This window comes from Ambystoma mexicanum, chromosome 1q (assembly GCF_040938575.1).
Source record: "Ambystoma mexicanum isolate Mex_15411 chromosome 1q, UKY_AmexF1_1, whole genome shotgun sequence".
NCBI classification, from domain to species: Eukaryota; Metazoa; Chordata; class Amphibia; order Caudata; family Ambystomatidae; genus Ambystoma; species Ambystoma mexicanum.
The window spans coordinates 1,538,850,774-1,538,867,125 of NC_090922.1; the positions used below are offsets into that span (position 1 = coordinate 1,538,850,774).

The 16,352-nt window shown below is 47.4% G+C and overlaps 1 protein-coding gene across 1 annotated transcript in view; it reads left to right on the forward strand.

The window, feature by feature from the left end:
- The window catches only part of LOC138551246 (zinc finger protein 268-like), an 84,763-nt gene extending 73,620 nt beyond the window's left edge, over positions 1–11,143 (forward strand). The window contains exon 5 of the mRNA XM_069642470.1: positions 6,745–11,143. Coding sequence (XP_069498571.1) covers positions 7,256–9,091 — 1,836 coding nt within the window. The 5' untranslated portion in view covers positions 6,745–7,255 and the 3' untranslated portion in view covers positions 9,092–11,143. The remainder of the gene's footprint in view (positions 1–6,744) is intronic.
- Positions 11,144–16,352: the final 5,209 nt, after the last annotated feature.

Consider the following 16,352-nt stretch of genomic DNA (forward strand, 5'->3'; position numbering starts at 1 on the left):
GTGGGGAAGTGAGTTTCTTTTCGGACCATTGTGATCGGTTCTGCTTGACACCAGGTCAGAAATCTTCTAGCCCTAGCTATGCACTTATGGATTCAGCCTCCACTATCGGGGCTGTTGTTAACACTCAATTACCTCCGGAGTATCAGGATGTGTTTGACGCAGGTGGGTCAGAAATCCTCCCTCCTCACAGGCCATATGATTGTCCGATAGAACTGGTTCCTGGGGCTAAGATACCATCGGGCCGGATTGATTCATTAACACCTAAAGAAGACTTCATTCTTAAGGAATATATTGACAAATCCTTAAAGTCGGGCTTCATTCGGCCTTCACGTTCTCCTGCAGCTTCCCCTTGGTTCTTTGTCCCGAAGAAGGAGGGGTACCTTCGCCCTTGCATTGATTATCGGGCCTTGAATGCTGTTACAGTCAGGAATCAATATCCGATTCCCCTAATATCGGTTTTGCTCGATCAACTCGGCTCGGCCAAGATGTTCACTAAACTGGATTTACGTGGGGGCGTATCACCTGGTATTCATATGTGATGGATTTGAATGGAAGACCACTTTTAAGACTTAGTACGGTCTGTATGAATACACTGTAATGCCGTTTGGTCTAAGTAATGCCCTGGCCACTTTCCAGTATTTTATTAATGAAGTATTTCATGATCTGCTGGATCAGTATTTGATCGTTTACCTGGATGACATCCTGATTTATTCTCCCACCTACAACACTCATGTTGTTCATGTTATCAGGGTTCTACAACGTCTACGTGACAACCAATTTTATGCTAAACTGGAGAAGTGCATGTTCCATGTGCAAGAGGTGAAATTCCTAGGTTATAACATCACCAACAAAGGAGTTCAAATGAGCAGATCCATGGTCTCTGCCATTTTTGATTGGCCGGTTCCCAACAATCTGAAGGCGTTGCAATCTTTTCTGGGATTTGCTAATTTTTATAGGCGATTTATTCAGGACTTTTCAGCCATTGTGTGTTCATTTACGGCCTTGACGAGTTCTAAAACTTCCTTTCACTGGAATCAGGAAGCACAACATGCCTTTGACTGTCTGAAATCTGCTTTCACCTCAGCACCAGTACTCCAACATCCCAATCCGACCCAACCATTCATTGTAGAGGCAGATGCATCAGATGTTGCTTTGCCTTTCTCAACATTGCCGAAGCTTACGTCTTATGAAAGGAATTATACGATCACAGAGCGTGAATTGTTGTCTATCCGGGATGCCTTTTTGGTATGGAGGCATCATTTGTTGGGTTCCCAATTACCAGTTCAGGTATTCACCGATCATAGAAATCAATTGGCTCTTCAATCAGTTAAATGCACAACTGCGCGTCATGCACGTTGGCATGAAATCTTTTCGATGTTTGATTTTACTCTTTCCTATCACCCTGGTTCGCAGAATTCTAAGGCGGATGCTCTATCTCGTCTTCATGGACCCACAGAATCCTCTCACATCGCCGGTGCACCTGTCTTACCCACCCAGGTGGTGTATGGATGCTCCTTGCGTCTGTCACTTAAGTGCAGGCTTCAGGAGTGGCTTCGAACCGATCCGCCAGAAGTGGCCGAAAACGGTTTGAAAATAGTGCATACACTGCCCTATAGTCAGGGTAAGATATTTTTGCCGAATATGGAAACGCGACGCACTGCCACACAATGGTGTCATGATTCCTCGTTGGCTGCACATCCCGGTATCAGGAAGACTGCGGATCTATTGAAAAGGTGGTGTTGGTGGCCGTCTCGGCTTCAGGACGTTACTGAGTTTATTGCCACGTGTTCTGTTTGCGCTCAGTGCAAATCCTCACATAGCAAACCGGTTGGTCTCTTACAACCGATGCCTCTTCCAGATCGTCCTTGGTTGGTCATTTCCATGGATTTTGTTTTGGAACTACCTGTGGTGGAATGTTTTGACACGATTTGGGTGGTCATTGATTACTTCACGAAGATGGCAGTATTTGTACCTTGTCAGGGGATCCCGACAGCTCCCAAACTGGCGGATCTCTTTTTACGGAACACATTCAGGTTGTTTGGTCTACCTTCTCTTATAATCTCTGACCGTGGTCCTCAATTCACCTCACGCTTCTGGAGGGCCTTGACTGCCGCATTGGGTATTGAGGCTCGGTTTTCTAGTGCTTATCATCCTTAGACGGATGGTCAGACTGAGCGCCTGAATGCCACTATGGAACAGTACATAAGATGTCTCATTTTTCAGCACCAGGAAGATTGGGTTTCTGTTTTGTCATTGGCTGAATTTGCCTATAACAATTCCCTTCACACAGCAACGCAGGTTTCTCCTTTCTTTGCCCTTTATGTTCAGCATCCGCGTTCCTTGCCTCTTGTTCCAGACCTGCCGATACATAATCCTGCTGCCCTTGCCTGTGTTAGGGACATCTCCGACACTCATGTCAATGTGAAACGGCATCTGATGGTTGCTCAAAAAAGGGCCAAGGTTTATGCGGACCGACATCGTTCCCCTGCACCTGTCTATCAACCAGGCATGAGAGTGTGGTTGTCTACACGTAATTTGCGCTTGCCGGGTCAGAAGACTTTGCTCCCACGCTTCATTGGTCCTTATGCCATATCGCATGTCATTAACCCGGCTGTAGTGCGCTTGGTTCTTCCGCAATCATGGAAACTTCATCCAGTGTTTCAAGTGTCTCTGATTAAACCATGCCATCCCGCTACCCGGCTACCGTCTCATCCCCCGCCTGTCAGGGTACGGGGTGCAGTGGAGTATGAGGTATCAGCGATCTTGGATACCAAGGTGTGGAATGGAAAGAGGCTCTACTATGTTGACTGGAAGGGTTACGGTCCGGAGGATCGTACCTGGGAACCTGCGGAGAACGTTCATGCCCCAGTGTTGTTATCTCGTTTTTGGAAGGCTCGGAGGGTAGGAGCATCTTTGGGGAAGGAAACTGTCAGGTATTGGCAACATTCAACCATGTTGGGCCGCAATAAGGATAAAGCTGTTACTAAACGTGGGTGTACTGACTCTCGTGTATGGAAAGGATCCGTGGTTACTGTTCCTTTAAGACTTTGGCTGGCAGGAGCTTGGAGGTTGGCATGGAAACGTTGATGTCCTGCCGGTACTTCCTGGTTTCACCTAGCACGCTGAGGAGCGTTACACACATCATGTGACCGCTTATTTAAGCCCGCCTTTACATCATACCGGCGCTTCTGAATCTTGTATTCTGACGGCGTTGCCTTTGTCCCTAGTATTCTTGCTTCTGTCCCTTGTTTCCCCTGTTTCTTTGGCTCTCCCATTGTTGACCTGGACTGCTCTACGGCTTGCTTTTGGAATCCCCGTCATTCTGTTGATCTTTCTGGCCTTGCCGACTTCAGACCTCTATTGGAATTGCCTCGCCTTGCCCCTTGTACTTTTGCTGTCCGCATGGCTGCTCGACCACGTAACGTTTTGGATTGCTAAATCACTCGCCCTGTTTACAGCGGAGCCCTCACAAACCTCCGACTCTGCCGTTGCACGCATCCTTTCTTGGACTCTGCTGCCTGTTTTGGAATACTTCATGACTTTGGATTGCTAGAGTGTTCTTGCACACTCCGGTACACGGACTGGAGACTGCCTTGGTGTACCAATTAGGCGTCCGCTTGTCGTTGCGTTAGGTTTGTGGATTTTGGACCTTTTAAGAACCTTTTGGATTTCCTCTTGTTCCTCCTGTTTATTCATCTGGTGTACTCTGTGTCTGGACTGCCTCGAAGTTACTTACCCGGTTTCTACAGCCTTCCGGTGTCTCGCTATACTGAACAGGTTAGTGATTGGCTTTGTTCTTGTTAATCAAGTACTGCTACGAATTGCATTGTTCTTATCATTGCTCTTCTTGCAGTTGCCTGGGGTCTTCACCTGTGCTCCTGGGATACATCTTGTCGCAGTATCCTGTTCCCTGTTGTTCCGGGTTCGTCGTTGGTACTCCATCTTTTCGCCAATCCGCTGTTCTGGTTGTTCAGTTCATCAACCAGTTTGGTAGATTGGCTAGAAGAATTCCTCGACTACACTATGAGGGCAAGAGCACGTCTGACAGAGGGTGCCATGGCAGGTAAGACACTGGGCTGCCAAAATCGGGTCCGGGTTCCCAGAATAGGGAATTACCGGGCCATTCCGAGTTCGGAGGGCCCGGTAATTCCTCCCTCCAGGAACCCGGGCCCGGACCTTCCCCATTCCAATTTCAGCCCCCATAGGGCTGAATGGGAATGGGAGAGGGATCAAACAATGGGCCGATTACAAGCGGCCCGTTTTTTGCTCCCTCTTCCCCTCGCGGGTCCCGGTAAGGACACCTGGTTTGACCAGGCGTTACTTACCGGGTCCCGCGAGGGGACCACGTAATTTCGCAGTACAGGTTTAACGGGTCCGCAACAATTAGCGGCACCCGTTAACCCGTACCGCGAACCTTAGGCCCACTGACTTCAACTTCATATGCACATGCGTAATGAAGGACAAAATACTTTTTTGAAAGCCAATAGAAAAGGCTTCAAAAAGGAAAATTGATTGTATCGGGTTTCCTGAAACTCGTGTTTGGCCCCCAGTCTAGAATTCTAAAAGTGTCTCTCATATACTGTTATGAAGTCTGCCTCTACTAGAAACACATCAAAAGGCAATACCATAGGACTGACTGTCTGACGGGCAGGTGGACGGATGATCGCTTGTGCTTCCTTGGGTGTCCAACTATGCGTATTGTTCCCACATAATACATCTTATCCCACCATATGATGGCATATGTGTCACAACAAACTTCATTACGTTTTCATCAGATGCTGACATAGGAGTTATCTACCTTTCAGATTCTGGACCTTAGGGATTATGCTGAGCTAACTCACCTAGAGTGGGGTGGGGGGGGTGTCTCTCCACATTAGATCTGCAGGAATAATCTGTGTAATCAATAAATGATGACAAGAGTCAGAGTTCCTGGATAGTAACGGTGATGGGGCGACAGCCCCACTAGAGATGTAACTAAAGTGCTTCACAGGATAAGATTTAGTGAATTCTCGGTCACACGACAGAGGGTGCAGGGGCTTCTTGAGGATGAAACTAGGCTCCCATTATCAGAATCCACAAAAAGAAGGGGCCTGTATCGGGTTAAGGGGAACTGCCAAGTGATATGACCATTTACTTGCACCCCTTAACAATACAGCTGAGTTGCAGCCCCCCACCCCCTTACTGAAAATTACCCTGTGATATATTGAACAGGGCAATACAAGTGGCACCCTTTTGCAAATTAACTATAGTGCATAGCAATAGGGCATTTGTATAAACAATTAGGAAGGTAAATGAGACGATAGTTGGGATTTGGGGGGAGGCGTCTCAGAAACACTTTGCCTCATTGCCAAACATGTAATTCTATCTGTCTGATACAAGCTTGATCATTCTGTCAATTCGGGGGGAGAATGATTTGTTTGGAGTTTATTTGGGTTTAAAGTCAATGTTTGAATGTACTGCTATTTTCATTATGGGAAGAAACTGGTGTTTTCTATTTGAATCTCAATTCAGCCCTCTTATTCTTCAGTAGTGCTGTTGGTTATACATGTGTGTTTGGTGCAATATGCATTTGCCCGAAGGTAATGAGGAGGTCTTCACTAATGACATAATAGACTGGTCAAACGAGGTGCCTGATTGGTGATAAAACTGCTCACCTAGTGTCTGCTGACCCAGTGTCAAACACCTGCCCTTATTGTTTGTATCAGGAAATTGCGAGCTTTCATGTACATTACAAAAGAAATAAAATGGTAGAAAAATATATGCTCATGATTAAAATATCCACATGAAATGTTTTCTTCACTGAGCGTGTATTATTTGTTTTTACATTTTTTTGGATACTAAACAGTTCTATATAAAAAATGAATCACATATCACCTCTATTGCATTGATATGATGATGATGATGATGATATGGCATTTATAACGTGCCTATACACAGTGTTTTAAGGCGCAACGTTCATTATATTTGATAATTTGAGAACCACTACTCTGACAGCTATTAGGGTGCCTTTCCCACATAGATGGCACTTCAACGTCTCAATAGTTACAATGTGAGTAATCAAGTAATGCACATACCTTCTACTGAGAGCCAGGCATTGATAAGTGTGGGTGTATTCCCGATTTTACATCGCTGGCATAAAAATGTCCTTTCCATTCGTAACATATATAGCCTTCTTAGAAGCCAAAATGGTGGCGTAACACATGTCAAGGATTATTGAGGATAAGAATTTTGAAAAACAAACTAAAAGAGGATGAGGATTATTAAAGACTAGACTAAAATGAAAGTAACAATTTTATTATGAATAGAAGATGTATGAAGGACCAATTGTGGACTTAGAAATAAGCAGAATTGACGCATTTGAAAACCAGAGGATGACTGTGAACATTGAATTTGATGTAAGCACTGCAATATTTAGAAATTGCAACTATTTAATAAACAATGGAAGTGATAACTGAACAGCTGAAATCTACTGTTATTAAACAAAAGGCAATATTTACACTAGAATACCCACGATTATCAATGCCCAAATCACTATTTGGAAATAAGAGAAGTTTATTTCTAGTGGATTACTAAGCAGAAAAAGGCCAAAACAGGAAGCTAATAATGTTCTATTTGTGTACTTCAAGAATTATATAACTGCTCCTTAATATATTGTAACTACTGAGAACCAGTCTGCCTGTTAGTGATGCCTGCGACTGTGAACATGCTGAAACTAATAATGTGTTTCTCCTTTTTCTTCAATAGGTGATTGATGTCCAAAAAACAAAAAATTGATCGATTGTTAAATACTGTGGACTAATGCAGTGCCAACCTTCATTGATACAATGTGGAATTTCCTATCATCTTAGAAGCAGACACGTTTGTGGTCCAAATTTCATTTCAGAGTATTCAGGATTTGAGATTGAGAATCTATAGAATACAGGATGGGTTTCATTCATTCAATACACTTGTAGAATCCAGCAGCAACAGTAAAACAAGACTTTTCCTTGTGCCTATTCCTCTGAGAACACAAACAAGTGCTATTTTATATACTACGTTCTGAATGTGAGACTAGTTTACGGGATTTAGCAAAACACCTATAAATGGTCGAACAGTATTCATGCACTGAATATTTTAAAATCTTCAGCTAGAAGAAACATCTTTCTGTCACTAGAAAAGACCTTCACATGGGAAAGCTCATCTGCACTGTGAATCTGGGAAAAGGTTCAGTGGAATGAGTCAACCTGACAGAATAAACTGGCGATGAACCTTACCAATGAACAGAATGTCTGACAAGGGGTCACCTAATGAATATACTCATTACCCATGTGAGAACATCAGTGAAAACCCTTATCAGTGCACTGAATTTGGGAATAACGATATGCTCATTTCCCCTGAGAGGACACATTTAGGTGAAAAACCTTATCAATGCACTGAATGTGGGAAATGGTTTGCTGACAAGCGTCATCTTATTCGACACCAGAGAACACATACAGGCGAGAAACCTTATCAATGCACTGAATGTGGGAAATGGTTTGCTGACAAGGGGTATCTTACTCGGCACCAAAGAACACATACAGGTGAGACACCTCATGAGTGCACTGAATGTGGGAAAGCTTTCAGTCACAAGGGAGGTCTTATTTACCATCAGTTCTCACATACAGGTGAGAAACCTCATCAGTGTACTGACTGTGGTAAGAGTTTCATTAATAAGGGAAGTCTTATTCGTCACCAGAGAACACATACAGGTGAGAAACCTCATCAGTGTACTGACTGTGGTAAGAGTTTCATTAATAAGGGAAGTCTTATTCGTCACCAGAGAACACATACAGGCGAGAAACCTTATCAGTGCTCTGAATGTGGGGAAAGGTTTGCTGAGAAGGGGCATCTTATTCGACACCAGAGAACACATACTGGTGAAAAACCTTATCAATGCACTGAATGTGGTAAATGGTTTGCTGATAAGGGGTATCTTACTCAGCACCAAAGAAAACATACAGGTGAGAATCCTCATGAGTGCACTGAATGTGGGAAAGGATTTGCTCAGAAGGGGCATCTTAAACCGCACCAGAGAACGCATACAGGTGAGAAACCTCATGAGTGCACTGAATGTGGGAAATGGTTTGCTCAGAAGGGGCATCTTAAACAGCACCAGAGAACGCATACAGGTGAGAAACCTCATGAGTGCACTGAATGTGGGAAAGCTTTCAGTCAAAAGGAAGGTCTTATTTACCATCAGTTCTCACATACAGGTGAGAAAGCTCATGAGTGTACTGAATGTGGGAAGAGCTTCCATGTGAAGAGACTTCTTACTCGCCACCAGAGAACGCATACAGGTGAGAAACCTCATGAGTGCACTGAATGTGGGAAAGCTTTCACTCAAAAGGAAGGTCTTATTTACCATCAGTTCTCACATACAGGTGAGAAACCTCATCAGTGTTCGGAATGTGGGAAGTGCTTTATTCAGAAGGGAAGTCTTATTCGTCACCAGAGAACACATACAGGCGAGAAACCTTATGTGTGCACTGAATGTGGGGAAAGGTTCTATCATCTGCAAGGTCTCATTAACCATCAGTTTTCACATTCAGGCGAGAAACCTCATAAGTGTACAGAATGTAGTAAGAGTTTCATTAATAAGGGAAGTCTTATTTGTCACCAGAAAACACATTCAGGTGAGAAACCTCAGCAATGCACTGAATGTGGGAAACGGTTTGCTGAGAAGGGACAGCTTACTCGGCACCAGAGAACACATACAGGTGAGAAACCTTATCGGTGCCCAGAATGTGGGAAACGGTTTGCTCGGAAGGGGCATCTTAATCAGCACCAGAAAACACATACAGGTGAGAAACCTCATGAGTGCACTGAATGTGGGGAAAGGTTCTGTCAGCAGCAAGGACTCATTTACCATCAGTTCTCACATACAGGTGAGAAACCTCATAAGTGCACTGAATGTGGTAAGAGCTTTATTCAGAAGGGGGATCTTATTCGTCACCTGCGAAAACACACAGGGGAGAAACCTCATGAGTGCACTGAATGTGGTAAGAGTTTCATTATGAAGTGGAGTCTTGTTCGTCACCAAAGAACACATGCAGGCGAGACACCTGATCAATGAGATCAATAACCTAAATGGGCACCACACCAAACATGCATGTGAGGGTCTATTTCAGGGTAGTAAATGTGGGACCTACTTCAGTATGCAGGATGTTATTATCTGCCATGAGAGAAGTTTTAATGTCAACCTCAAAACATATGGAGTAACATTTTCCAAATTCAAATTATGTGGAGCCCTCTTTAATAAAATTGGTGCAAGATGTATTATCACGTGGCTGATTGAACTAAGCTTTTCCCAATACACGTGGAAAGGCAATGTTCATCAAGGGAGAAACCTGGAATCTCCAACATTACTCCGGAAGTCAGAATGTGCAAGACATGCATTCCCACCTGGAATGCCCTTCTACCGGAACACTGCCTGGGATCTCCAACATTACTCAGGCAGTCAGAATCTGCAAACATGCGTGCCCCACCTGGAATGCCCTTCTAGCGGAACACTGCCTGGAATCTCCAACATTACTCCGGAAGTCAGAATGTGCAAGGCATGCATGCCCCACTGGATGCCCTTCTAGCGGAACACTGCCTGGAATCTACACCATTACTCCGGAAGTCAGAATGTGCAAGGCATGCATGCCCCACCTGGATGCCCTTCTAGTGGAATACTGCCTTGAATCTCCAACATTGCTCCGGAAGTCAGAATGTGCAAGGCATGCCTGCCCCACCTGGATGCCCGTCTAGCGGAACACTGCCTGGAATCTCCAACATTACTCCAAAAGTCAGAATGTGCAAGACATGCATGCCACACCTGGATGCCCGTCTAGCGGAACACTGCCTGGAACCTCCAACATTACTCCGGAAGTCAGAATGTGCAAGACATTAATCCTCCACCTGGATGCCCTTCTAGCGGAACACTGCCTGGAATCTCCACCATTACTCCAGAAGTCAGAATGTGCAAGACATGCATGCCCCACCTGGATGCCCTTCTAGTGGAACATTTCATGGAATCTCCAACATTGCTCCGGAAGTCAGAATGTGCAAGGCATGCATGCCCACCTGGAATGCACTTCTAGCGGAACACTTCCTGGAATCTCCAACATTACTCCAGAAGTCAGAATGTGCAAGGCACGCATGCCCCACCTGGAATGCGTTTCTAGCTGAACAAAGCAGTGTTTCTCCTTTGGCAGCAAATTGCAGGGTGCCCGCTAGTGTCCAACACTATTGCCTGTCTTTATTGCAACGCTTATGATTAGTGTATTGTACCTCCATGTGCCGACCCAAGGCCAGGGAACTATTTCATAAGGTAGGATGTATGTCCACTTTTAAAGCACTGTTTTTTAAGAAATTGGCTTAGTGTGAAGGGTGCATGGAGAGGATGTGAAGTGTTGCATTAAATGATATTGAAATTATTTTAAAAAGTGACCTTTGTGTATACAATAGTAAGGGAATATGAAATGGAAATCTTCACTGAGCTGTGAGGCAATATAACGTGTACATTCGGAAATGAAATGGCACATTTCTGCCTTAATTAAATGGTTTTAGACATATTGGGGCTCATTACAAGTCTGACGATAAGCGGGTCGCCGCTGGACTTACACTGGTTGTGGCGCCTGATAACCCAGTGCCACTGGGACATTACAAGTCAAGGTGGGCCAGGGTATCAGGCGCCGGAAAATGTTAGTACCCATTCCCGAATGGAGACTCGGAAGTACCGGCACCATGAGTAACGTTGCTGGTGCTTCATAACAAAGGTGCCTACCGGGGCCGTTGTGCCCGGGAGGTCAGCCTTCAAGTGCGCAACGGCACTGGCAGGCATAGTTGTAGTCTGCAGGTCTGGAAAGGGTGCCGGTACATTGCTACCAGCATCTTTATTTTCGGACCGGCAGACATGTTATGAGGCCTATCGATAGCCATTCTCTCTAAATTCCAAGAAGGAATAGTGAACAAAAATGTTATGTTAACCAAATGAAATTGATCCTGGATAAGCTGAAATGTCGAAATTAAACTCTACCACCCTAAATTCATAAACAGAATGAGAAGCTGATTATAAGAATGTTGAGCTGTAGACAAATTGTCATTATTTATTACAATTAAAAATAAATGGCTAGTACCTCCATTTGTATGTTAAATCATTTTCTTTTTTCTGGCTTCACTTTTGTATAAACTGGTTCCTGGATCAGAGACGATTCATTTGTTTTAATTAGTGGGGATACCGTCTCCATTTCAGTTTTATTTAATGTATTATTGTATATATGGTTTATAAAAACCTTTATATTTTATTTATTGGATATTTGTAAGGCCTATACAACAAATGGAGTTTCAAACATACATACATTATTATTTTATGTTTCCAGGTCTTGGCATCTACTTCACATAAAATCACATTGGAACAATAAAAAACCTTATATACATTAAAATAGCAACACTAAAATATCACCATCACATTAAAACCCTTAAGCAGCTTGAATCTCCCCAAAAGCTTTAGAGGGTAATTCATAGAAATTCGCACAAAAGTGGCGCACGCGGCTGGCGCACAGTGTCCCCGTGCGATACACTGCGCCAGCCGCGTGCGAAAAAATCCTTTTCATCGCACAGCGTATTAATGGATTTAAGCCTCCGAAACCAGCCGTGGCGCAGAATGGCGCAGCGACCCTGCAGCAGCGCCAGTTACGCCCCCAAGAACGCCCTCGCGCAAGGAAAAGCCTTCAAAATTCATCGCAAAGGGCTGCGCTAAACCTGGACCAGTTCACAGGGCTGCCAAACAGCAAACGCCAAGCGGGGAACGTGTATTTCAGTGGTTCGCGGGAAGTTTCACATGCGATTATCCTGGGTACGTGTACATCAGGGGTGCGTGGGAAGTAACACACGCGATTCCATCAGGGCACGTGTATTCCAGAGGTGCACGGGAAGTATCACACGCAAAAACAGCAGGGTACATGCATTTCAGGGGTGCGCGGGAAGTATCACACACGATTTCATCAGGGTACATGGCAGCAGGGTACGTGTATTCCTGGGGTGCGCGGGAAGTATCACACGCAGAATCAGCAGGGTACGTGTATTTCAGGGTGCGCAGGAAGTATCACACGCAATTCCATCAGGGTATGTGTATTCCAGGGGTGCCCGGGGAGCACCACACGTGAATTGCACGTGTGGGTCCTCCCAGGTGTTCCCTCTACACCCTCCACGGCCCCCACAGGCAGCCCATACCACAGGGGCCTACCCTACCCATGTCCTGTAGGCAGCCCATCCACCATGCCCATTCCCCCCAGCCAACCCACATGTCACCTTGCACTACTGCCCACCAACGCATGTCCCCCTGCACCCCCAGCCCCCAGGGGCACCCTCCACCAGGCCGCCACTCATGTCTCCCTGCACCCCCAGCAGTGCAGGGGCAGCCTCCACCAGGCCCCCACTCATGTTTCCCACAACCCCCACCCCCCAGCAGTGCAGGGGCACCCTCCACCAGGCCCCCACACATGTCTCCCATCACCCCCACCCCCCAGCAGTGCAGGGGCACCCTCCACCAGGCCCTCACTCAAGTCTCCCACCACCCCCCAGCAGTGCAGGGGCAGCCTCCACCAGGCCCCCACTCATGTCTCCCACCACCCCCCAGCAGTGCAGGGCACCCTCCACCAGGCCGCCACTCATGTCTCCCATCACCCCCACTCCCCAGCAGTGCAGGGCACCCTCCACCAGGCCGCCACTCATGTCTCCCATCACCCCCACTCCCCAGCAGTGCAGGGCACCCTCCACCAGGCCCCCACTCATGTCTCCCATCACCCCCAGCATCCAGGGGCACCCTCCACCAGGCCCCCACTCATGTCTCCCATCACCCCCACCCCCAAGCAGTGCAGGGGCACCCTCCACCAGGCCCCCACTCAAGTCTCCCACCACCCCCCAGCAGTGCAGGGGCAGCCTCCACCAGGCCCCCACTCATGTCTCCCACCCCCCAGCAGTGCAGGGCACCCTCCACCAGGCCGCCACTCATGTCTCCCATCACCCCCACTCCCCAGCATCCAGGGGCACCCTACACCAGGCCCCCACTCATGTCTCCCAGCACCCCCACCCCCCAGCATCAAGGGGCACCCTCCACCAGGCCCCCACTCATGTCTCCCATTACCCCCCAGCAGTGCAGGGGCACCCTCCACCAGGCCCCCACTCATGTCTCCCACCACCCCCAGCAGTGCAGGGGCACCCTCCACCAGCCCCCCACTCATGTCTACCACCACCCCCCCAGCAGTGCAGGGCACCCTCCACCAGGCCCCCACTCATGTCCAACTCATGTCTCCCTGCACCCACACCCCCCAGCATCCAGGAGCAGCCTCCACCAGGCCCCCACTCATGTCTCCCTGCACCCCCACCCCCCAGCAGTGCAGGGGCACCCTCCACCAGGCCCCCACTCATGTCCCCCAGCCAACATGTCACCACAATGTAGATCCCTGGCCCTTATGGTCAGCCTCCAAATGCCAAACACCCACCTGAGTATTGCATCCACCCACTTAGAAATGGCAAAAACATGATAGAACCGCAATTGCAAGTTTGGAAATGAACACATGTCCCTCACATACACCCAATGGGTGTCAGTGAATGTCAAAACCCATATCATGATATGCATGAAACCAATGAGATGATACTACACATTAAAAGTTTGAAGAAAAAATATGTATTAAAAGCAACACAAATTGAATCAAAAATAAACAATAATGCAAATTTTTTTTAAAAAAAACAGCAGGTCCGTGAAATAATGCAAAACCACAAATCATAACGCAAAGGAAAGGTGTCCAAAGTCACAGTCCACAAAAGTAAATCCAATGGAAAATTAAAATCAAAAACCATTGCTCCATGTGGAAATCATAAAAAAAATTGAAAATCCAAAAGTCAACTATATACAGATAAACAATCCAGGGTCCATGATCCCAACCGAAGAAATGAAACCTATCTAATAACACTACCTGAAAAAAAAAAAAACGATATACAAAAATGTGGCCCATTGTCCAAAAGGTCCAAAAAAAATGCAAAACCAAAGGAAACCTAACACTAACTACAGAACTATTTACAAGGGCAGCGGGCTAGTCTGACGGCTCACTTCGGGATGTTCCGGGCCAGGGCATCATCGAACTCCTGCTCAATGTCCCAGAGGCGGTCCTCCTCCATGGCCCCGAGGGTCCGCAGGGCCGTCCACATGTTCACCCCAAACTCCCTGCGGATTGCCTCGAGGCACTCGGCCCGCCTCAGGGCCCTCCGTATGGAGTTCTCCGCCCTGACCATCGTGAGCCGTGCCTCTTCTGCCCGCTGCCGCTCCGCATCTATGGCGTGGCCCAACCGCTGCCACACAGAAGACACTTCCCGTCCTGGGTCCTCCTGCCCTCCGGCCGATGCCTGTGTTACGCTCACCTGATTCCCACGGGGGCGTCGACCTGGACTGGCCCGCTGTTGCTTCCACCAGAGTAACACGTAGAGCCGAGATGACAGACTGGACAGACCCACTTAGCTTCGTTTGTTGGACTCGTACGAATATCTTTCTGCAATGGAGAAGGGGAATTAACCTCCCGTAATCTGAGCGTTAACCCGCCTTCCCACTCCCCTTGTCTGCCCACAGAACACTCCTGAAGTCCCCTCTTAATCTCACCTGATGATTTGGAAATATGAGCTCTCCATCCTGCGTCGAGCGCAGGGGCGCGTAGACGACCAGTTACTTCACTGGCGTGGAGGAATCGGCGAGTTCCAGTATTGACTCTAAAGTCCAATCGTTCGTAAGAGTTCAAAAGTCTGATCTTCACTCTACCAGATTCCTTGCAGGTTGCAGACTTAAACCACTAGAAGAGTTCCAAGTGGCAATTGGTAAGATCCTGGTAAGTCTATTGTGGTTCTCCCCTTTGGGGCCGGGGTACAGCGATGATACAGAATTAACTGTGCCGACCCGAAATGAGATGAGTACCCCCCGGTGGTTTGTATTGCCCTTGCTCACCTATTTGTTCTTGTCTCCCCCAGGTGTTGAAGAATGGCCTGGAGATTCTGGTTTCCCGATGGAGTAAAGGAATGCAGCCCCGGATGGTGAGTTCAGCGCGACGCTGCGAGGTGCGTGGCAACGCACCTGTGAAGGCTTCTCTCTTCCAGATCGACGATGTGCTGGATCAAGGATTCAGGTAAGGGTTTTGTTCTGATCTCTTCTCCTTCTCCTTTTCTTGTTCCAGGTGTTCCAGGGCTGAAGCGGGCATGGCTGAAGACTGGAGCTGCTGAAGACACGGTGAGCGTTACGCTGCAGAACGCAGAATAACGCAAAGCACGTGTGGCTGTCCGGGTGTGGCTTAAATAGCCTTGGAAGTAGTTCCAGGTAAGTATTCTTCCACAGCTCCACCCGAGAGGAAAGGAGTCCCTGAGGTAAAATAGTCCCTCTAAGCCTCATTTGGCTTGTGGCTTCGTGCAGCATGGTCTGGATCAGGTAGGTATGCAGCATGGTCTGCATCAGGTAAGTTTTTCTGTAATGAGCCTGGCGCCCATGGCGCCAGGACTGACTTTATTCTTATGAGCCTGGCGCCATAGGTGCCAGGACTGTAGCCAAATAGCCCCTAACTGGGGTTTTTGGGCATGCTTCAAGTGGCATGATGCCTGCTTCCGGGGTTGCTGGGCCTGGTCTGGCTTTCCGGGGGCAGGCATCGTGACAGCCTGCCCCTCCGATGTCGAAGGCCCCGAGCCATCATGGCTCCCACCACGTTGCTGCTGCTGCTGTGCCTCGGCCTGTGCACTGCCTCCTGCTGCCTGCACATCCTCCGCTGGCTGGGATGCAGTCGTTGATGTGGCCACCCCTGCTGGACGTCTGACTTCCGACTGTGGCAGGGATGCCTCCTCCACCAGCCTGGCCGCATCATCAGAGGCAGCTCCACAGGGCACCCAGGTGACTGATGGGTGGGAAGATGGCACGGAGGACGACTGGCGCATAGGGGGTTGTAAAGACTGCTAGGGGGTGTCTGTACTTCTGCTCCCTATATGGTAGAAGAGAGGCACAGAAGACCCCAGCCAAGATTCTCTATTACGGTAGCAATGGACGAGCAATCAAGGCCTAGCTTCTCAGGAGGTGATGCAGGCTGGTTCTTAAGTACAGTGTAGTCCCCAAGCCCCCCACAAAGGAATGTCCACACACTGTATTGGTTAGAACACAGTCTTTATATAATCAATATTCAAGGTTATGTACACTTATCATAATAACTCACTTTGTACTTAGGAAAATCAACAATGGCAAATATATACAATTCTAAAGTGGTACCACCCTCTGTATTAGATCTCATTAAAGTGCATCAACAAGACTGTAACAATGTCACACAGAT